Source organism: Aquarana catesbeiana, linkage group LG02 (genome assembly GCF_042186555.1).
Source record: "Aquarana catesbeiana isolate 2022-GZ linkage group LG02, ASM4218655v1, whole genome shotgun sequence".
NCBI classification, from domain to species: Eukaryota; Metazoa; Chordata; class Amphibia; order Anura; family Ranidae; genus Aquarana; species Aquarana catesbeiana.
The window spans coordinates 552,228,630-552,244,630 of NC_133325.1; the positions used below are offsets into that span (position 1 = coordinate 552,228,630).

General features: G+C 41.6%; 1 protein-coding gene across 3 annotated transcripts in view; it reads left to right on the top strand.

Moving 5' to 3' along the window:
- LOC141128577 (acidic mammalian chitinase-like) overlaps positions 1–15,685 on the top strand; it is a 32,545-nt gene extending 16,860 nt beyond the window's left edge. For all 3 annotated transcript variants that reach the window (XM_073615943.1, XM_073615942.1, XM_073615944.1), the window contains exons 7-12: positions 4,112–4,236; positions 4,684–4,807; positions 7,925–8,110; positions 13,016–13,132; positions 14,520–14,649; positions 15,301–15,685. In XM_073615943.1, the coding sequence (XP_073472044.1) occupies positions 4,112–4,236; positions 4,684–4,807; positions 7,925–8,110; positions 13,016–13,132; positions 14,520–14,649; positions 15,301–15,623 (1,005 nt within the window). In that variant the 3' untranslated portion in view covers positions 15,624–15,685. The remainder of the gene's footprint in view (positions 1–4,111; positions 4,237–4,683; positions 4,808–7,924; positions 8,111–13,015; positions 13,133–14,519; positions 14,650–15,300) is intronic.
- The last annotated feature ends 316 nt before the right edge of the window (positions 15,686–16,001 follow it).

Below are 16,001 nucleotides of genomic sequence, written 5' to 3' on the forward strand. Positions count from 1 at the left end.
CTTCTCCAGAGAGAATAAGTTCAGTGGTCGTAACCTTTCCTCATAACTAATATCCTCCAGACCCTTTATTAGCTTTGTTGCCCTTCTTTGTACTCGCTCCATTTCCAGTACATCCTTCCTGAGGACTGGTGCCCAGAAGTGAACAAGCATACTCCAGGCGAGGCCGGACCAGAGTCTTGTAGAGTGGGAGAATTTATCCCTGTAGCTAATCCCCTTTTTAATGCATGCCAATATTCTTTTTATTTTGTTAGCAGCAGCTTGGCATTGCATGCCATTGCTGAGCCTACCATATACTAGGACCCCCAGGTCCTTTTCCATCCTAGATTTCCCCAGAGGTTCACCCCCAAGTGAATAGACTGCATTCATATTTTTGCCACGCAAATGCATTATTTTACATTTTTCTACGTTAAACCTCATTTGCCATGTAGTTGCCCCATTAATTTGTTAAGATCTTATTGGAAGGTTTCCACATCCTGCAGAGAAGTTATTGCCCTGCTTAGCTTAGTGTCTGCTGCAGATACAGAGATTAAACTGTTTACCCCATCCTCCAGGTCGTTTATGAACAAATTAAACAGAACTGATCCCAGCACAGAACCCTGGGGGACCTCACTTCCCACCCCTGACCATTCCGAGTATTCCCCATTTATCACCACCCTCTGTACTCACCCTTGTAGCCATTTTTCAACCCATGTACTCACCCTATGGTCCATGCCATTGGACCTTACTTTGTACGGTAAACGTTTATGGGGTACTGTGTCAAATGCTTTTGCAAAATCCAGATACACCATGTCTACGGGCCTTTCCCTTACCTCCTCAGAGAAGATTAATAGATTGATTTGGCAAGAACGATTCTTCATGAATCCATGCTGATTACTGCTAATGATACCATTTTCATTACTAAAATCTTGTATATAGATCCTTATCATCCCCTCCAAGAGCTTGCTTACTATTGACGTTAGGCTAACTGGTCTGTAATTCCCAGGGATGTATTTTGGCCCTTTTTTAAATATTGGTGTTACATTGGCTTTTCTCCAGTCAGCTGGTAGCATTCCAGTCAGTAGACTGTCAGTAAAAATTAGGAACAATGGTCTGGCAATTACTTGACTGAGTTCCCTAAGTACCCTTGGGTGCAAGCCATCTGGTCCTGGTGATTTATTAATGTTAATTTTCCCAAGTCTATTTCTAATTCTGTCCTCTGTTAGCCATGAGGGTGCTTCCTGTGATGTGTCATGAGTGCAAACATTGCAGTTTTGGTTATTGAAGCACCCCGATTCCATCGTGAAGACTGAGGAGAAGAATAAATTTAATAACTTTGCCATCTGCCCATCCCTTGTAACCAGATGCCCTAACTCATTCTTTATGGGGCCAATATGGTCTGTCCTCCCTTTTTTACTGTTTACATACTTAAAGAATTTATTGGGATTTTTTTTGCTCTCCTCTGCTATGTGTCTTTCATGTTCTATCCTAGCCGCCCTAATTGCACCCTTATATATCTCATTGTAGTCTTTGTAAAATCTGAATGCTGATGATGATCCCTCAGCCTTGTATTTTTTCAAGGCCTTTTCCTTTGCTTTTATATGCATTTTTACATTGGAGTTAAGCAATCCAGGAGTTTTGTTCTCTCTTTTAAATTTATTTCCCAATGGGATGCACTGGCTAATGCCCTTATATAATATGCTCTTAAAGCAAATCCATCTCTCCTCCGTGTTCTTTGTTTCTAAGATTTCATCCCAATTGATATCTTCTAGCAAGGTTCGTAGTTTAGGGAAGTTGGCTCCTTTGAAATTCAGTGTCATTGTGTTCCCCCTATGTTTCCTGTGTGTGTGATTTATGCTGATGCCAATTGACCTGTGATCGCTGTTTCCTAAATTGCCCCGTATTACCACATCCGTGATCAAGTCTGTATTATTGGTAATCAGTAGATCTAGTAACGCCTTGTTTCCAGTTGGTGCGTCTACCATCTGTCCCCTGAAATTGTCCTGCAAGACATTTAGGAACTGGCGAGCCTTAGACGAATGCGTGGTTCCCTTCACCCAGTCTATGTCTGGATAATTAAAATCCTCCATTATGATAACACTTCCCATCCTTGCTGCTAATCCAAATTGTGATAGGAGATCTGTCTCCCCTTCTTCCCTCAGGTTAGGGGGCCTATAGCATATCCCCAGTATTATTTTCCCCTTAGCTTCATCCCTTTGGAGCTCCACCCATAAGGATTCCACCTCCTCCCTAGCTCCCTTATTGATGTCATCTCTCACATTCAGTTGTGCATTATTTTTGCTATATGGGCATACCCCTCCGCCTTTTTTACCCTCTCTATCCCTGTGATAAAGGGAATACTCTTGAATGGTTACCAGCCAATCATGAGAACTGTTGTACCAGGTCTCTGAAATTCCTACAAAATCTAAATCCTCCTCGTTCAACAGTATCTCTAGTTCATCCTTCAGGCCAAAATATTCAACTTGCCTACATAGATTTTAGTCCATGCTCTATGTATTCTGCTTAAACTGCAACCATGCAAAGAACAGTTTAAACATAACAGCAGTGTGAATGTACTGTATGTGTATATCAGAGGCCTTATTGGGCCCCTGAGTACAGGCCCGGTTACATGGCAACTATAGAAATCCCTGTTTTTGTGTTACTAGAGGTAACCTTAAATATGTAAAAAACACACTAACCTCTGTTGCTTTATGTAATATGGAAATAATATGGGTTGCACATAAAAAGGGTTGCTGGTTCGAATCCCAACCATGACACTACCTGCCTGGAGTTTGCCTGGAGCATGTTCTCTTTGTACCTGCGTGGGTTTCCTCCGGGTACTCCGGTTTCCTCCTACACTCCAAAGACATGCTGGTAGGTTAATTGGCTTCTGTCTAAATTGGCCCTACTATATGAATGTGAGTTAGGGACCTTAGTTTGTAAGCTCCTTGAGGGTAGGGACCGATTGAATGTACAATGTATATGTAAAGCGCTGCGTAAATTGACGGCGCTATACAAGTACCTTAAATAATAATATTTATCACCCCACACATTGCACTTTAAACAAAAAGTGCATTACCTACTGTTTGGCAGAGTTTTAACCGCTTGCCGACCAGCCGCCATCGTTATACGGTGACAGGTCAGCTCTCCTGCGCAAATCACCGTAGCTGTATGGCGGCTCGCGCAGGCGGGTCGGGCAGACTCGATGTCTGCCAGCAACCCGCGATCGCGGTATACAGAGGCAGAATGGGGATCTGCCTTTGTAAACAAGGCGGATCCCCATTCTGACAGGAGACATGACAGATCTACTGGCCCCAGTGATCGGGAACAGTGATCTCTGTCATGTCCCTGCCAGCCCATCCCCCCTACAGTTAGAACAAGCTGAGAGAACACATTTAACCCCTTGATCGCCCCCCTAGTGTTAACCCCTTCCCTGCCAGTCTCATTTTTACATTGATCAGTGCATTCTTATAGCACTGATCAATGTAATAATGTCACTGGTCCCCAAAAAGTGTCATTTGGGGTCAGATTTGTCCGCCGCAATGTCACAGTCCCGCTAAAAATCGCAGATCGCTGCCATTACCAGTAAAAACAATAAAAAATAAATAAAAGTCCCTAAATCTATCCCATGGTTTGTAGACACGATAAGCTTTACGCAAACCAATCAATATATGCCTATTATGATTTTTTTTACCAAAAATATAATATATAAAAAAAATATAAAAAAATAATATATAGAAGAATATATATTGGTCTATACTGATGAATAAATTCGTTTTTTATATATTTTTTTTATTGGATATGTATTATAGCAAAAAGTAAAAAAAAAAATGTTTTTATTTTCAAAATTGTCGCTCTTTGTTTATAGCACAAAGAATAAAAACCACAGAGGTGATCAAATACCACCAAAAGAAAGCTTTGTGGGAAAAAAAGTTTTGTTTGGGTACAGCGTCACTTGACCGCGCAATTGTCAGTTAAAGCAACGCAGTGCCATATTGAAAAAAATGGCCTGGTCATTAAGTGGGCAAATCCTTCCGGGGCTGAAGTGGTTAAATATGATGTACATATCATGGGTAACCAAACATATCTAGGGACATTTTTTGATTTGCGCAATGATCATTTTTGTCTTTGTCAGGAAATGCTTGCGGCATTTAATGCAGAAGCAGCATCCAAAAATCTTCCACGACTCTTGATCACAGCAGCTGTGTCTGCAGGAAAAGGAACCATTGATGCTGGATACGAGATTGCAAATATTGGAAAGTAAGCTAAATAACTGTAATTGTGTTGAGATAGAAATAGATAGCATAAATCTCTTTCCCTTTATAAGCTATAAACTTTATATAGGATATATGTTGAAAATAGATGTTTAGCAATAATATAGTAATGATGCCAAGTTGATGATGTTACAACTTGGACTCTAGCTTAGAGAAAATGTATGATGCAGCTAACAAGTTAAGGCTTGTTATAATACGAAGCTACTATGAGCAACACCAGAGAAATCTGGGAGCCCAATCTTACCCACCAATCTCTGGGTTTTATCCTAAAATAGATACTGTAATAGTGTAAATATCAGTGTAGGAGTACTGAAAACTATATGTGTTTGTGAAAAGAATGTTCATATGGCTTATATTGAATATTATGGGTGATAACACATTTTATCAATGCTATCTCCACCCAACCCAAAGTCACTGTCATGTTTGTTCACAGACTCCTGGATTTCATCAGCGTTATGACCTATGATTTCCATGGTGGATGGGATACTCTCTCTGGACACAACAGCCCCCTGTGTCAGGGATCCACGGACAAGGGAGATTTAATATACTTCAATATTGTAAGACAAGTTCTATATAATACAAAGTCAGTCTTTAAATGTAACTTTGGCCAGGCCATTGGCATTCAAGTATCAACAAGGCAGCAAGTCATCTCTGACCTCTCTTGCTACAAGCACTATGTAACCCTAAAAATGAACAGCAAAAGTAAATAATCGCTTGTCTAAGCCAGCTCAATTTTCCCTTTTACTCTCAACAGTGACTTCCAGACTTCTAATATCTAATAAGATCTTAGAACAGGGAGGGGGAACAGGGTGAGCTGAGGTACTGGGAGAGCTGACTTCAATGCTTCTGCTGTGAATTTTGAAGCTGAGTTGCTCCGGAGTGCTTACAGCTACATACATCAGTGACTTGTTTTAAAACTCATCGAAGCCCATATTATGCTGCGTACACACGAGCGGATGTTCTATTTCTAAAGTCCGTCAGATTTTTCGACAGAAAAGGTCAGATGAAGCCCACACACGATCGAATTGTCTGACGGATTTGTTCCGTCGGACCTTTGCTGTCGAAAAGTCTGGTCATGTGTACACGGCATAAGCCTATCTGGAAAGAGAAAATAATTAGCTTCGTATAGTGATGAATGTATGTGATTACATAGTACAAATTAAGAGGGCACCTATTAAAGGTTTATTTGATTTGTGCTGGTCATACACATTGCACACTGATTGTAAAATGTTCAACAACAGAATACACAATGTTCTGTGAATGGCCATGGGGATAAGGTGGTGGATAAACAACACTAGTGCTTTTCCCCATAAGGCTTGCAGCTCTCAAATCCAGCAGGAGCTGTACAGCATAAATGAATGTGTAGTGCAGAGAAGTGATCTGGCCATGTGATTAGCATGTCTGCCCTGCAGGGTCCTCAGTTTGAATCCTGACAGCACACTATCTGCATGGAGTTTGCATGTTCTTTCAGTGCTTGCATAGGCTTCCTCCTACACTCCAAAGACATGCTGGTAGGATAATTGACCCTAGTATTTGTAATAAGGACTAAGGCCTGGTTCACACCTATGCAGGTTGCAGTTTGCTTATTGCAGGTGCATGTTGCGTTTTTCAACACACGTTTTTGATCCATTGAAGTCTATGGAACCAAATACCAGAAAAAATCCCTGGCCCTTTCCATGAAATGCACAGATGTGAACTACCTCCATAGGAAACCACGTTAAATGGACTGTAGTGTGTTTCTGGAAAACTGAAAACGCACTGAAAAATGCATAGGCGTGAACCAGGCCTTAAGATTTTGAGCAGGGAATGAGGTGAATGTAAAAAAGTATTCAAAGCGCTGCATACATTGTTGATGCTATACAAATGCCTGTAATAAATAAATGGCATACACCTCAGTAGAGATAACATTTGTTTACACACTAGAAATTACAAAATTCCCTGTGCCTGGAGTTCTGCTTTAAATATAGTGATTTGTAGACTGGCCATCTGCAGGAACAGTCAATTTGCAATCATGCTGCCTCCCTTCTTAACCACTTGCTGTCCGCCATATAGCAAAATGACAACGGCAAAGTGGTTGTGTTATCCTGACCGGACGTCATATGACGTAGTCAGGATAACAAGCCGCTATGTGCTCCCAGGGGTGCGCATCGCGGCGATTGTTGTTGCGGCATGTCAGTCTGACACACCTCAACTCCGATCTAGGTAAAGAGTCTCCGACAGAAACTCATTACCACGTGATCAGCCGTGTCCAATCACGGCTGATCACGATGTAAACAGGAAGAGCCATTGATTGGCTGCTCTCCTGACAGGGGGGTCTGTGCTGATTGTTTATCAGTGCAGCCCCTGCTCGGATGCCCACCCAGGACCACCAGGGATTGCCACCACACTGGACCACCAGGTATGCCACCCTAGACCACCAGGGAAATGCCAATCAGTGCCCAGGCAGCTGCCAATTAGTGCCAATGAAAAATGCCTGCCAGTGCCACCAGTGATGCCTATCAGTAAAATCTATCAGTGCCAGCCATCAGTGCCCATCAGTGCCGCCTTTCAGTGCACATCAGTGCCCATCAGTTCCGCCTATCAGTGCCCAGCAGTGCCGTCTATCAGTGCCACCCATAAGTACTCATCAGTGCAGCCTTTCAATGCCCACCAGTGTCATCTATCAGTGCCACCTATCAGTGCTGCCTATCAGTGCCCATCAGTGCCATCTCATTGGTGCCACCTCATCGGTGCCGCCTTATCAGTGCCCATCAGTGAAGGAGAAAACTTACTTATTTACAAAATTTTATAACAAAAACAAAGAGAGAGGTTTTTTTTTTTATGTTTTTATTCGTTTAGCAAATAATAAAAACCGCAGAGGTGATCAAATACCACCAAAATAAAGCTCTATTTGTGGGAAGTTTGAGAGCAGGTTCTCAATTTTTCGGTCAGAAAATGTTCCTATCCGAAAAAGCGATCGTCTGTACAAAATCCGACGCGAAAAATTCCTATGCATGTTCGGAAACAATTCGACGCATGCTCGGAAGCATTGAACTTCATTTTCTTGGGTCATCGTAGTGTTGTATGTCACTGCGTTCTCGACGGTTGAAAGTTCAGAGAATTTCGTCGGAAAAACCATCCAAGTTTTTTCCGACAGAAAATCCGTTCGTGTGTACGCGCCATTAGAACGAAGCCCTCCCAGCGTCGCCCGCACACCACTGAGACGGCTGACATCTTCCCCGGTGTTTCTTCCAGGTTAGTGGGCTCCGGCGCTGTAATTGGCCGGAGCCGCGATGAAGTCACCCCTGCGCATGCACATGGAGCCGCCGGTCATGGCACAGGGCCCTGAAGAAACTACGGCCATTCCTTCAGAGCACATGTGCCGATGACGTAAACGGTGCAGAATACAGTAAATATCTCCTAAACGGTGCAAGTTTAGGAGATATTTACAGTACCTATAGGTAAGCCTTATAATAGACTTACCTAGAGGTACAAACAAACAAACAAGGGGAGTTTAGGTCCTTTTTAACAACTGCTGAGATAATATATCAGCCAGACAGGGAGTATGTTGCTTTCAGTGAGCTGACTGATAGCTGACACTCCTATACCACCATTTCAATAGGCTAGTAGGTTTTTTGACTTACTTATAACAACATGTAATTCCATAATTCTATGATTTGTCTATTCATCACCAGAATTTTGCAATGAATTACTGGAAAGAAAATGGAGTTCCAGCTGAAAAACTTCTAATGGGATTCCCAACATACGGCAGAACATTCAGGAACCCTAATCCTAATCTATGTGATGTGGGGATACCTGTATCCGGAGCAGGATCAGCTGGCACATACACTCGAGAGGCTGGCTTCTGGGCCTACTATGAGGTGATATTTTTCTACAATAATATATACAATAAATAGTAGCAACTGCAAGGGTAATTTTTACTGCTGCCTGAAGTTGAATTTTAAGCGTGTAGAGGGTTTGTAAGTTTGTACAATTGTAAAGTTTATGTCTAAGTCAATGTCAAGTTAGCAGTGCTTTATTTATTTTGCTACGCTGCTAATGCTACTTATGATGTAACATCTTAAGATACCTAATACATTAAATAACAATAGCCATTTTACAACAGCACTTTTATCTAAAAGCAGAAAAAAAAGCCACCTTTTTGTGGTTAGTTTTCTTGCTTTGTCATCAGGATGAATTCCTGAAAAACAAAAGTTGTCAAACTAACCTAAACTAACCTACTGTCTTGTTATGAGGAAGCTATATATATGTGGACCTTGCTTTAAGGGCCCGTTCACATCAGAATGCTGTGCGGGAAATTTGCATTCCATGCACTTTTCCAGCATCATGTTCAAAATGCACTGCAGTTGCAATTTGCAGAGGGTTTCAACATTAAGGTAATGACACCCTAAACGTAGATCACAAACGCAGTGCGTTTGCCCGCACTCGATCACATAGTACAGAAGTATGCATGTACTGATTTTGGTGCAGTGCAATTTCAAAATGAATGGGCTGAAATCGGACCACCCAGAACTGCATGTGAATTGCACAGGAACGTGCTGTGCACCTCTATGAACTGGCCCTAACACAGCTTTCCATAGATGGCTAATGTGTGTGTTATGACATAACTCCTAATTGTCCCTCATTTTGAGGGACTATGCCTCTTTTAAAATTAAATCCCTTTGCCTGTCTTTCCTCCTCATTTGTCCCTCTTTTTTTAGTCTAAAGATCTTGTACAACATTGTATTATTTAAACAATTCTACTGCTATATGCTAAATCTTTCATCCTTCTTCTGAATTGTTACCTGTGTAGTTTTTACGAGTCAGTATGAAAGAGGATTGGTGGAAAAAAGACTTGTGGGTTTACCCAATCATTTTCTGTGTATTCATTCTTTGCAATTTGTGTAACTGGGGGCATGTTAGGGGTGTGTCCTTTGCCTACATACCTTGTGCAAAAAGGTGTCACCCTTTCTCTTCTCAGAAACTTGGGAGGTATGGTTAAAAGTGTTTGTTAACCCCCCCCAAAAAATACAGATCCTGGTCCCTTAAAGCAGATTAAACAACACAGTGCTTGTGCTGTGTAATCTGCCCCTCTCTAAACTGTAAAAAACCTCCCTGAACCTGCTACTTCCTGTATCCCCTCTCTGTACTGACTACGACAATCAGGGCTGCTGAGACCTGACCACCGTGGTCAGTGTACGTCCCTCCATCATCTGCAGCCCCGCTCTGCTCTTCTTTCTCCCCCTCACCCCTTCTTCATTGCCTGTCAGCTCCGTGTTTGTGTCTCTGTCTCTGCCCACCCTCCCCCATCCCTGCCACCATTAGTATAAATACACTTTTACAAAATGTCACTACCAGCCCCTCTTTTATAGGCAGGCATAGAACACTGTATAAGTGTGACAGACCTAACCAAGATAGGGGCTTCTGGAGAGAACAAGGAGCAAGCCACTTACCCACTGACTATGGCCCAGGGAGAACGCAAATCATTTTCTAATGGTGGACCACCACTTAATGAACACTGAGAATGTGATTTGGATTCCTTCAGATGGGACAGTAATATTTATCCACAATATATCCCGGGAAATATATAAAGACTATTCCTGGTTTGTTTGATTCTGAACTATACATGTTAATTGAAATAGCTGGGCACATTGGCCTCTGTTTCATGTTCTTCAATGTAGGAGCCGAACAGTCTGCTACTGAGGTCTCCTACTGTAGTCTGTTGCCTACTAGGCTGAGGAGGGGGGAGATCACTGTTTGTATTGTTAATTGTGCTAATTGGAACATCTTTTGTCTCTCCTAGCAAACCCTTGGGGGATGTGTTTACACTTGGAACAATGTGTATTGTACTTTAGGAGTTTGATGCAGGCAAGTCTGACCTGAAGTGGGGATACCTGATTAATCACAACATTGTCTGGGTGGAATTTGAGTCACCTAGGTTGGGTTAAATGACAAGTTAATTAGCTTTTGTTAATTATGTTACAGTGTGTATTGTTAGGGTAATATGATCAGGAGGAGGGAATGTCCTCCTGTGGTATATATTTGGTGAGTTTGTTCAAATAAACATTCCATGTTCCTACAAGCCAGTGTTGTAGGGGTGGCTATTATATCTGATCTCTGATGTTCAGACTAGAGGAGGCTGTATACTGACGGAAGCACTCAAGCAGAGTGCGACGGGGTTCCGTGACATTTGGTGGCAAGCAGTGGGATGCTTCCTGCAGTCTGGGACATCCAAACCTCCACTGGGATCCAAGGCCTGGATAGCAGAAGAGGAGAAATACAAATACCAGCGGCCATGGAGGAGGAATTCAGAAGGAGGTTGCGAGAGATGCAGATACAGCACAGAGGACCAGTATCGGAGCAGGTTCTGCTGGGATGGTATGATGTATATTCTGTGAACTCTGGAAGGAAATGCTAGCCCATGAGCAGCGCCACCAGGGAAAAATTCTCCCCTCCATCAAGGAAAGGTACTGGTCGCAGTATGGATTGCGGGTGCTGTTTTTGGGAGAAAAACACACAAGGAACAGACAGTCTGTGCAGAGATGCAGTTGGATGAGAGCTAGAGAGCCTTCTGGTGGCATGTATCCCAAACATGCCTTTGGATATCGGATGACAGCCCAATGGAAGGCTTTGGCTACAGCAGCTTGGGACTGTTGTACATGAAGCTGTCAGGGGACTCTAACATTGAGAGTGATTTGGAGTGGTGGTTGGACGAAATCATGGATTTCAGAAAAGAGATACTGAATGTCTAAGAAATGCACTGGGCACTGGAAGATATAGAGTTTCTGGCCGTGCAGGAATGGGAGATGGAGATTGCCTACAGATGACTGCTAGACTCTGCTAAGAGCCAGGGCTGAGCTCCCTTTGCTTGGGACTATCCAGAAGTACCAGCCGACAGTCCTGAAATCTCGGCTGAAGTGTCAGCAATGGAGCAGAGTAACAGTGTGCTTTGCCCATCTCCGCCCACAGCTATGGAGGTGGAGGTCTTATGACGGATGCAGCAAGTGTTGACTGACCTTGACAAAACTGTTTCTGCACACGATGAGCTTTGATGGAGAAATGTCTGTCCAAAGGCAGTTCAAGGGCTCGGGAGAAGAGGAAGCTGTCTTCATTCCCCAGACATGGATCACAGAAAGCATGGATTTACTTAACTTTTCATCGGAGGATGTTATAAATGATGATGAATCACCTGCCAAAGTGTTGGCACTAGGCCCAAGGGCCACCAGCCCAATGCCCTGGACTTTTAGCAACTCCAGAGACTGGGGATTTGATAGACTTTTCTGTAGAAGAGGAACCACCTAGCGAGCCCCCAACAGAAGTGCTGGCAGCAGGATAGAGGACTGCAGACCCCTGCTCTACACCCGTGGCAGTTTCGGAGGCCCGAGTTGAGAAGGTGATGGTTCTTCTTCCCCAGTGGATTTCGGAGATGCAGGGAGGGGAAGCAGCCAATCCCTCTCCCCAACAAGGATTTGTGCACCTGAGAGACAAATTCCTTATGGTGTCTATTTTCCAAAAATGGGGTCATTTGAGGGGGGGGGGGGGTTGTACTGCCCTGCCATTTTAGCACCTCAAGAATTATCATAAACTTAAAGCTGCGTAAATTCCAGAAAATGTACCCTAGTTTGTAGACACTATAACTTTTGCGCAAACCAATAAATATATACTTATTGAATTTTTACCCTAGACATGTAGCTGAATGCTTTTTGGCCTAAATGTATGACTAAAATTGAGTTTATTGTATTTTTTTATAGAAAAAAGTAGAAAATATCATTTATTTTCAATATTTTTGGTCTTTTTTCATTTATACATGCAAAAAATAAAAAATGCAGAGGTGTTCAAATACCACCAAAAGAAAGCTCTATTTGTGGAAAAAAAAGGACGCAAATTTTGTTTGGGTACAGCATTGCATGACCACGCAATTACCAGTTAAAGCAGCGCAGTGCCAAATTGTAAAAAGTGCTCTGGTCAGGAAGGGGGTAAAACCTTCTGGGGCTGAAGTGGTTAAAGATTGTATTTAAAGAGTAGAAGTTAATGATTCATACCCTAAATGTTATATTTGGTATTAGTGGTGTACCCCAAGTTTCAGCGTTGGAAGTGCTACTTTTTAAACTGTTCATAAATATTATATATAGTTTTTGGATTAAAATGCCACTTCTGTATTTGCAGATGATACAAAGATGTGTAGTGAAATAAAGTGCCTACAATATAGGGAAAATATTTGTAAATTCACATATAGTAAATAGAACAGGGACCTAAAGCAGAGAGGTAATGAATACATGTTTCTGGCTGTGAAGCACCAGGAAGTCACAGCCAGTTCTCCAGATCGAAGATGACGGCACTGGGAACCCGAAGAACCGGCCTGGGAATAGACAGCGCTAGATCCCTGGACTGATAAGTGCATGTTTATAAAAGTCAGCAGCTGCAGGTTTTGTACCTGTTTACTTTAATTTTTTTTCTAGAATTAGGTTTCTCTTTAATACTTAAATTGCATTGACTATTCGTGTACAAAAATGTGCAATGTACTGTTTGACATTATCATTGTATGCTTTGTTCTTAATAAACCTTTTGTTGGATATAAAAAAAAATATATGTAAAAGTAATACACTTAATTTGTTTATCCAAGGAGTATCTGATATGTTCAAGGATCAAAAGGGATTTATTTCATTAAACGATGTGTTTAGGGTTCTGAGGATTCAGGTTTCTATTTTTTTAACTTAATGGACATGTGTCGTTTTTAAACCTGAGTCACTATATAACTAACACTTTTTATTCATATATTCTTCCAGATCTGCACATGGCTTAAGGGGACCACGGTGAAATGGATTCCAGACCAGAGGGTACCATATGCTTGTAAAGATAATGAATGGGTTGGATTTGACAACCAAGAGAGTTATGAATGCAAAGTAAGACAGAGTTTATTTACAAGACATATGTAATTATTTTTTTTTATCAGGGGTGGGCTAAATTGTTATCCTGCAGGGGGTCACCTTGGAACCACAAACGCCATTACCCAATATTTAACCACTCCGCTACTCCAACCATTTTCTCATTTTTCACACAGGTTAACATCTGCATTTTTAGCTACAAAATTACTGAAAACTCCCCAAACAATATCTATTTTCCGAAAACAGAGGCCCTGTAGAATAAGAAGAGGGTAGTTGCTACATCCTAAGGGGTTCTTACAATCTCTTATTAGTTTATTATGAAGGAGGGACCAAAAAAAAGAAGCATTTGTAATGCATAAAACTGCTTTTTGTTGCCTAGTGTTAAACTGGTAAGGTATCCTTACCTATAAAATGCCAAACCTAGCAGATATCAGAAATGTCAACAGGCTTGGGCAGTCAGTAAGTTTAATGGTATAAAACAACTATAATAGATGAACAAGAAGCCTTCTTTGGAAGAAAATTTTAAGCAAATCTAGACCCAATTGCTGAAATCTCATTTAATCTCTACCATACTAAATTTTTGGAAAACTCATTTTTAGTCTTTGTAAATCCGCAGTGGGGCATTAAAATAATACCTGGTAATCCTGCCATAAAGCTCCTTGTTAAGGTAGTTCTTGTTTCTAGGTGATAACATTAGATTCCTGTTTCCCCATTGCCTTGCTGCATTATTACCCTGTCATGTCATGCCAGTCTTCATTATGCAGGCATGTTCTACCCTTGTCAACATCAAGAAACCTATCCTAAGCAATGACATGCAGTCACTAAAGTTACATAGTTAATCTGGTCGAAAAAAGACACAATTCCATTCAGTTCAACCAATAAAGTGATTGCATATAGACAGGAAGTGGCATAAGAAACAGTATTAATGAAAAAAAAACAAAAAAAGGTATGTCATCCAGTTAGAGATCTACTTTAAGTTGGAGGGCCCAGACACTGTTAGCATACCCAGCAGAGAAACACAGGTGGGAATTGAAACCAGTGGATAATAACCAGGCAGAGGTACTTACATTTCTATACATTCATCAACTGTCCTGGTAGGCTTCTGTAAATTGTAAAGGAAGAACTTTGAGATAAAAAAAAAATGCTCTGCTACAGCCCGAAAGTATAATAATAATTTGGGGCTCATGCCTCAATACTGAGGAAATGGCAGCGACCATAATCTAGTACTTACTTCTGAATGTTGTTAATGAAAAGGAGCTGGAATTGTAGTTCAAAGGCACTGAAATGTTGTACCAACAAGTCTTCTACACTTTTACCCTAAAATCATTGGTTTCTTAGCATATGTTTACCTATTAAAGAAAAGGATGAAACATTGTCATCTAATAAATGAATCTTTGCTTCCCAGGTAAGATTTGTGAAGGATGGTGGATTTGGTGGCGCCATGGTTTGGGCTATAGATTTAGATGATTTCCGGGGAACATTCTGCAATGAGGGGAAATATCCTTTAATTACCAAGCTTAAATCCTTGCTGGAAGGTATGACAAATTGATTTGTAAATACATTTTCAAATATTGTATGCTAATGGACAACATATGGTTGTGTGTTGTTCTGTGTTGACATTTTAATCAATTAACAAATGGATGAGGTTACACACTGACTTTAAGATTCTTTAGTTAACCAATTTAACATATAAAAAGAGACAAATGAAAACAAACAACAGTTAAATAGAATATATGTAAAATATTGTAATTCATACTGAAGCCCACTGACGTTACAGAGCCAGTCCAGGCTCAGGCAAGATCGCAACAATGGAGTCGGGATCCGCCCACATGCCTGGACTGGCACCCAGCTCAGCCTCTCTGCAAGCCACTGAGAGCCTGAGCCAACCGCACCCAGCCCTCCACAGCCCAGCACTCCAGTTAGCGTGGGGGTGGGCAGAGCAGAGAGCTGCTGACTGGTAGTCACCAGCTCTCTGCTTACAGAGCTGTGAGAACCAAGCAATCAGCAGTGTTCGATCGCTCGGTTCTCAGTGTTAGAGGCACCTGGGGACAGATGCAGCATCGGACCGATGCTACATCCACCTAGTTAAGTATGAATCTTAGATAAAAAACAAACCCATACATCTCTTTTAAGGTTAGGTAAAGTGTAATTAAAAAATGTTTACTCATGTATTTACATCTTTTTAGGCTCCACTGTAAACTGCCCTGGTGAAATTTGTCCAGGCATAGTTGACATTCCAACAACTACTCCTACAACTACTACTACAACTACCACTGGAACTCCTCCTACAACCCCATCTGGAGGTACAACACCTGCACCTCCAGTCACCGATCCCACTTCACCCGATGATGTTGATCCTAACTTTTGTGCTGGGAAATCTGATGGACTTCATGTAAATCCAGTAAACGCTAACAAATTTTACATATGTGCCGCTGGAAGGACCTATTCATTGCAGTGTTCACCTGGTTTGGAGTTTCAGGCAAGCTGCAACTGTTGCAACTGGCCCTGATTCACATTTACCTCTAAGCACACTACTATTTTATGACTCTTAATAAAGTTGCAATTCAATAAGCTACCTGGGTCACTTCTTCTTTTCTTTTTTTTTGTCAATTTCTGACCATACACAAAATGTATTGCACACACAGTTTTCTGTTTAGTGATGTCTCTAGTATGTATACAACAGACTTCATCAGACACCACAGCGTGTATAAAAAAATTGACACTGAATGTTTTTTAGTTCTAGTCGTCTAAAACCGTTTTCTTCAAGGGGGACATAATTACATACAGCTACATCCATTAGGCCTCATTCACATGGGCGTATTGATCCATACGTTCATGTGAAGGCCTCTTCAGCTGTCTGCGATGCACAATTGTTCCTTGCAGGGGC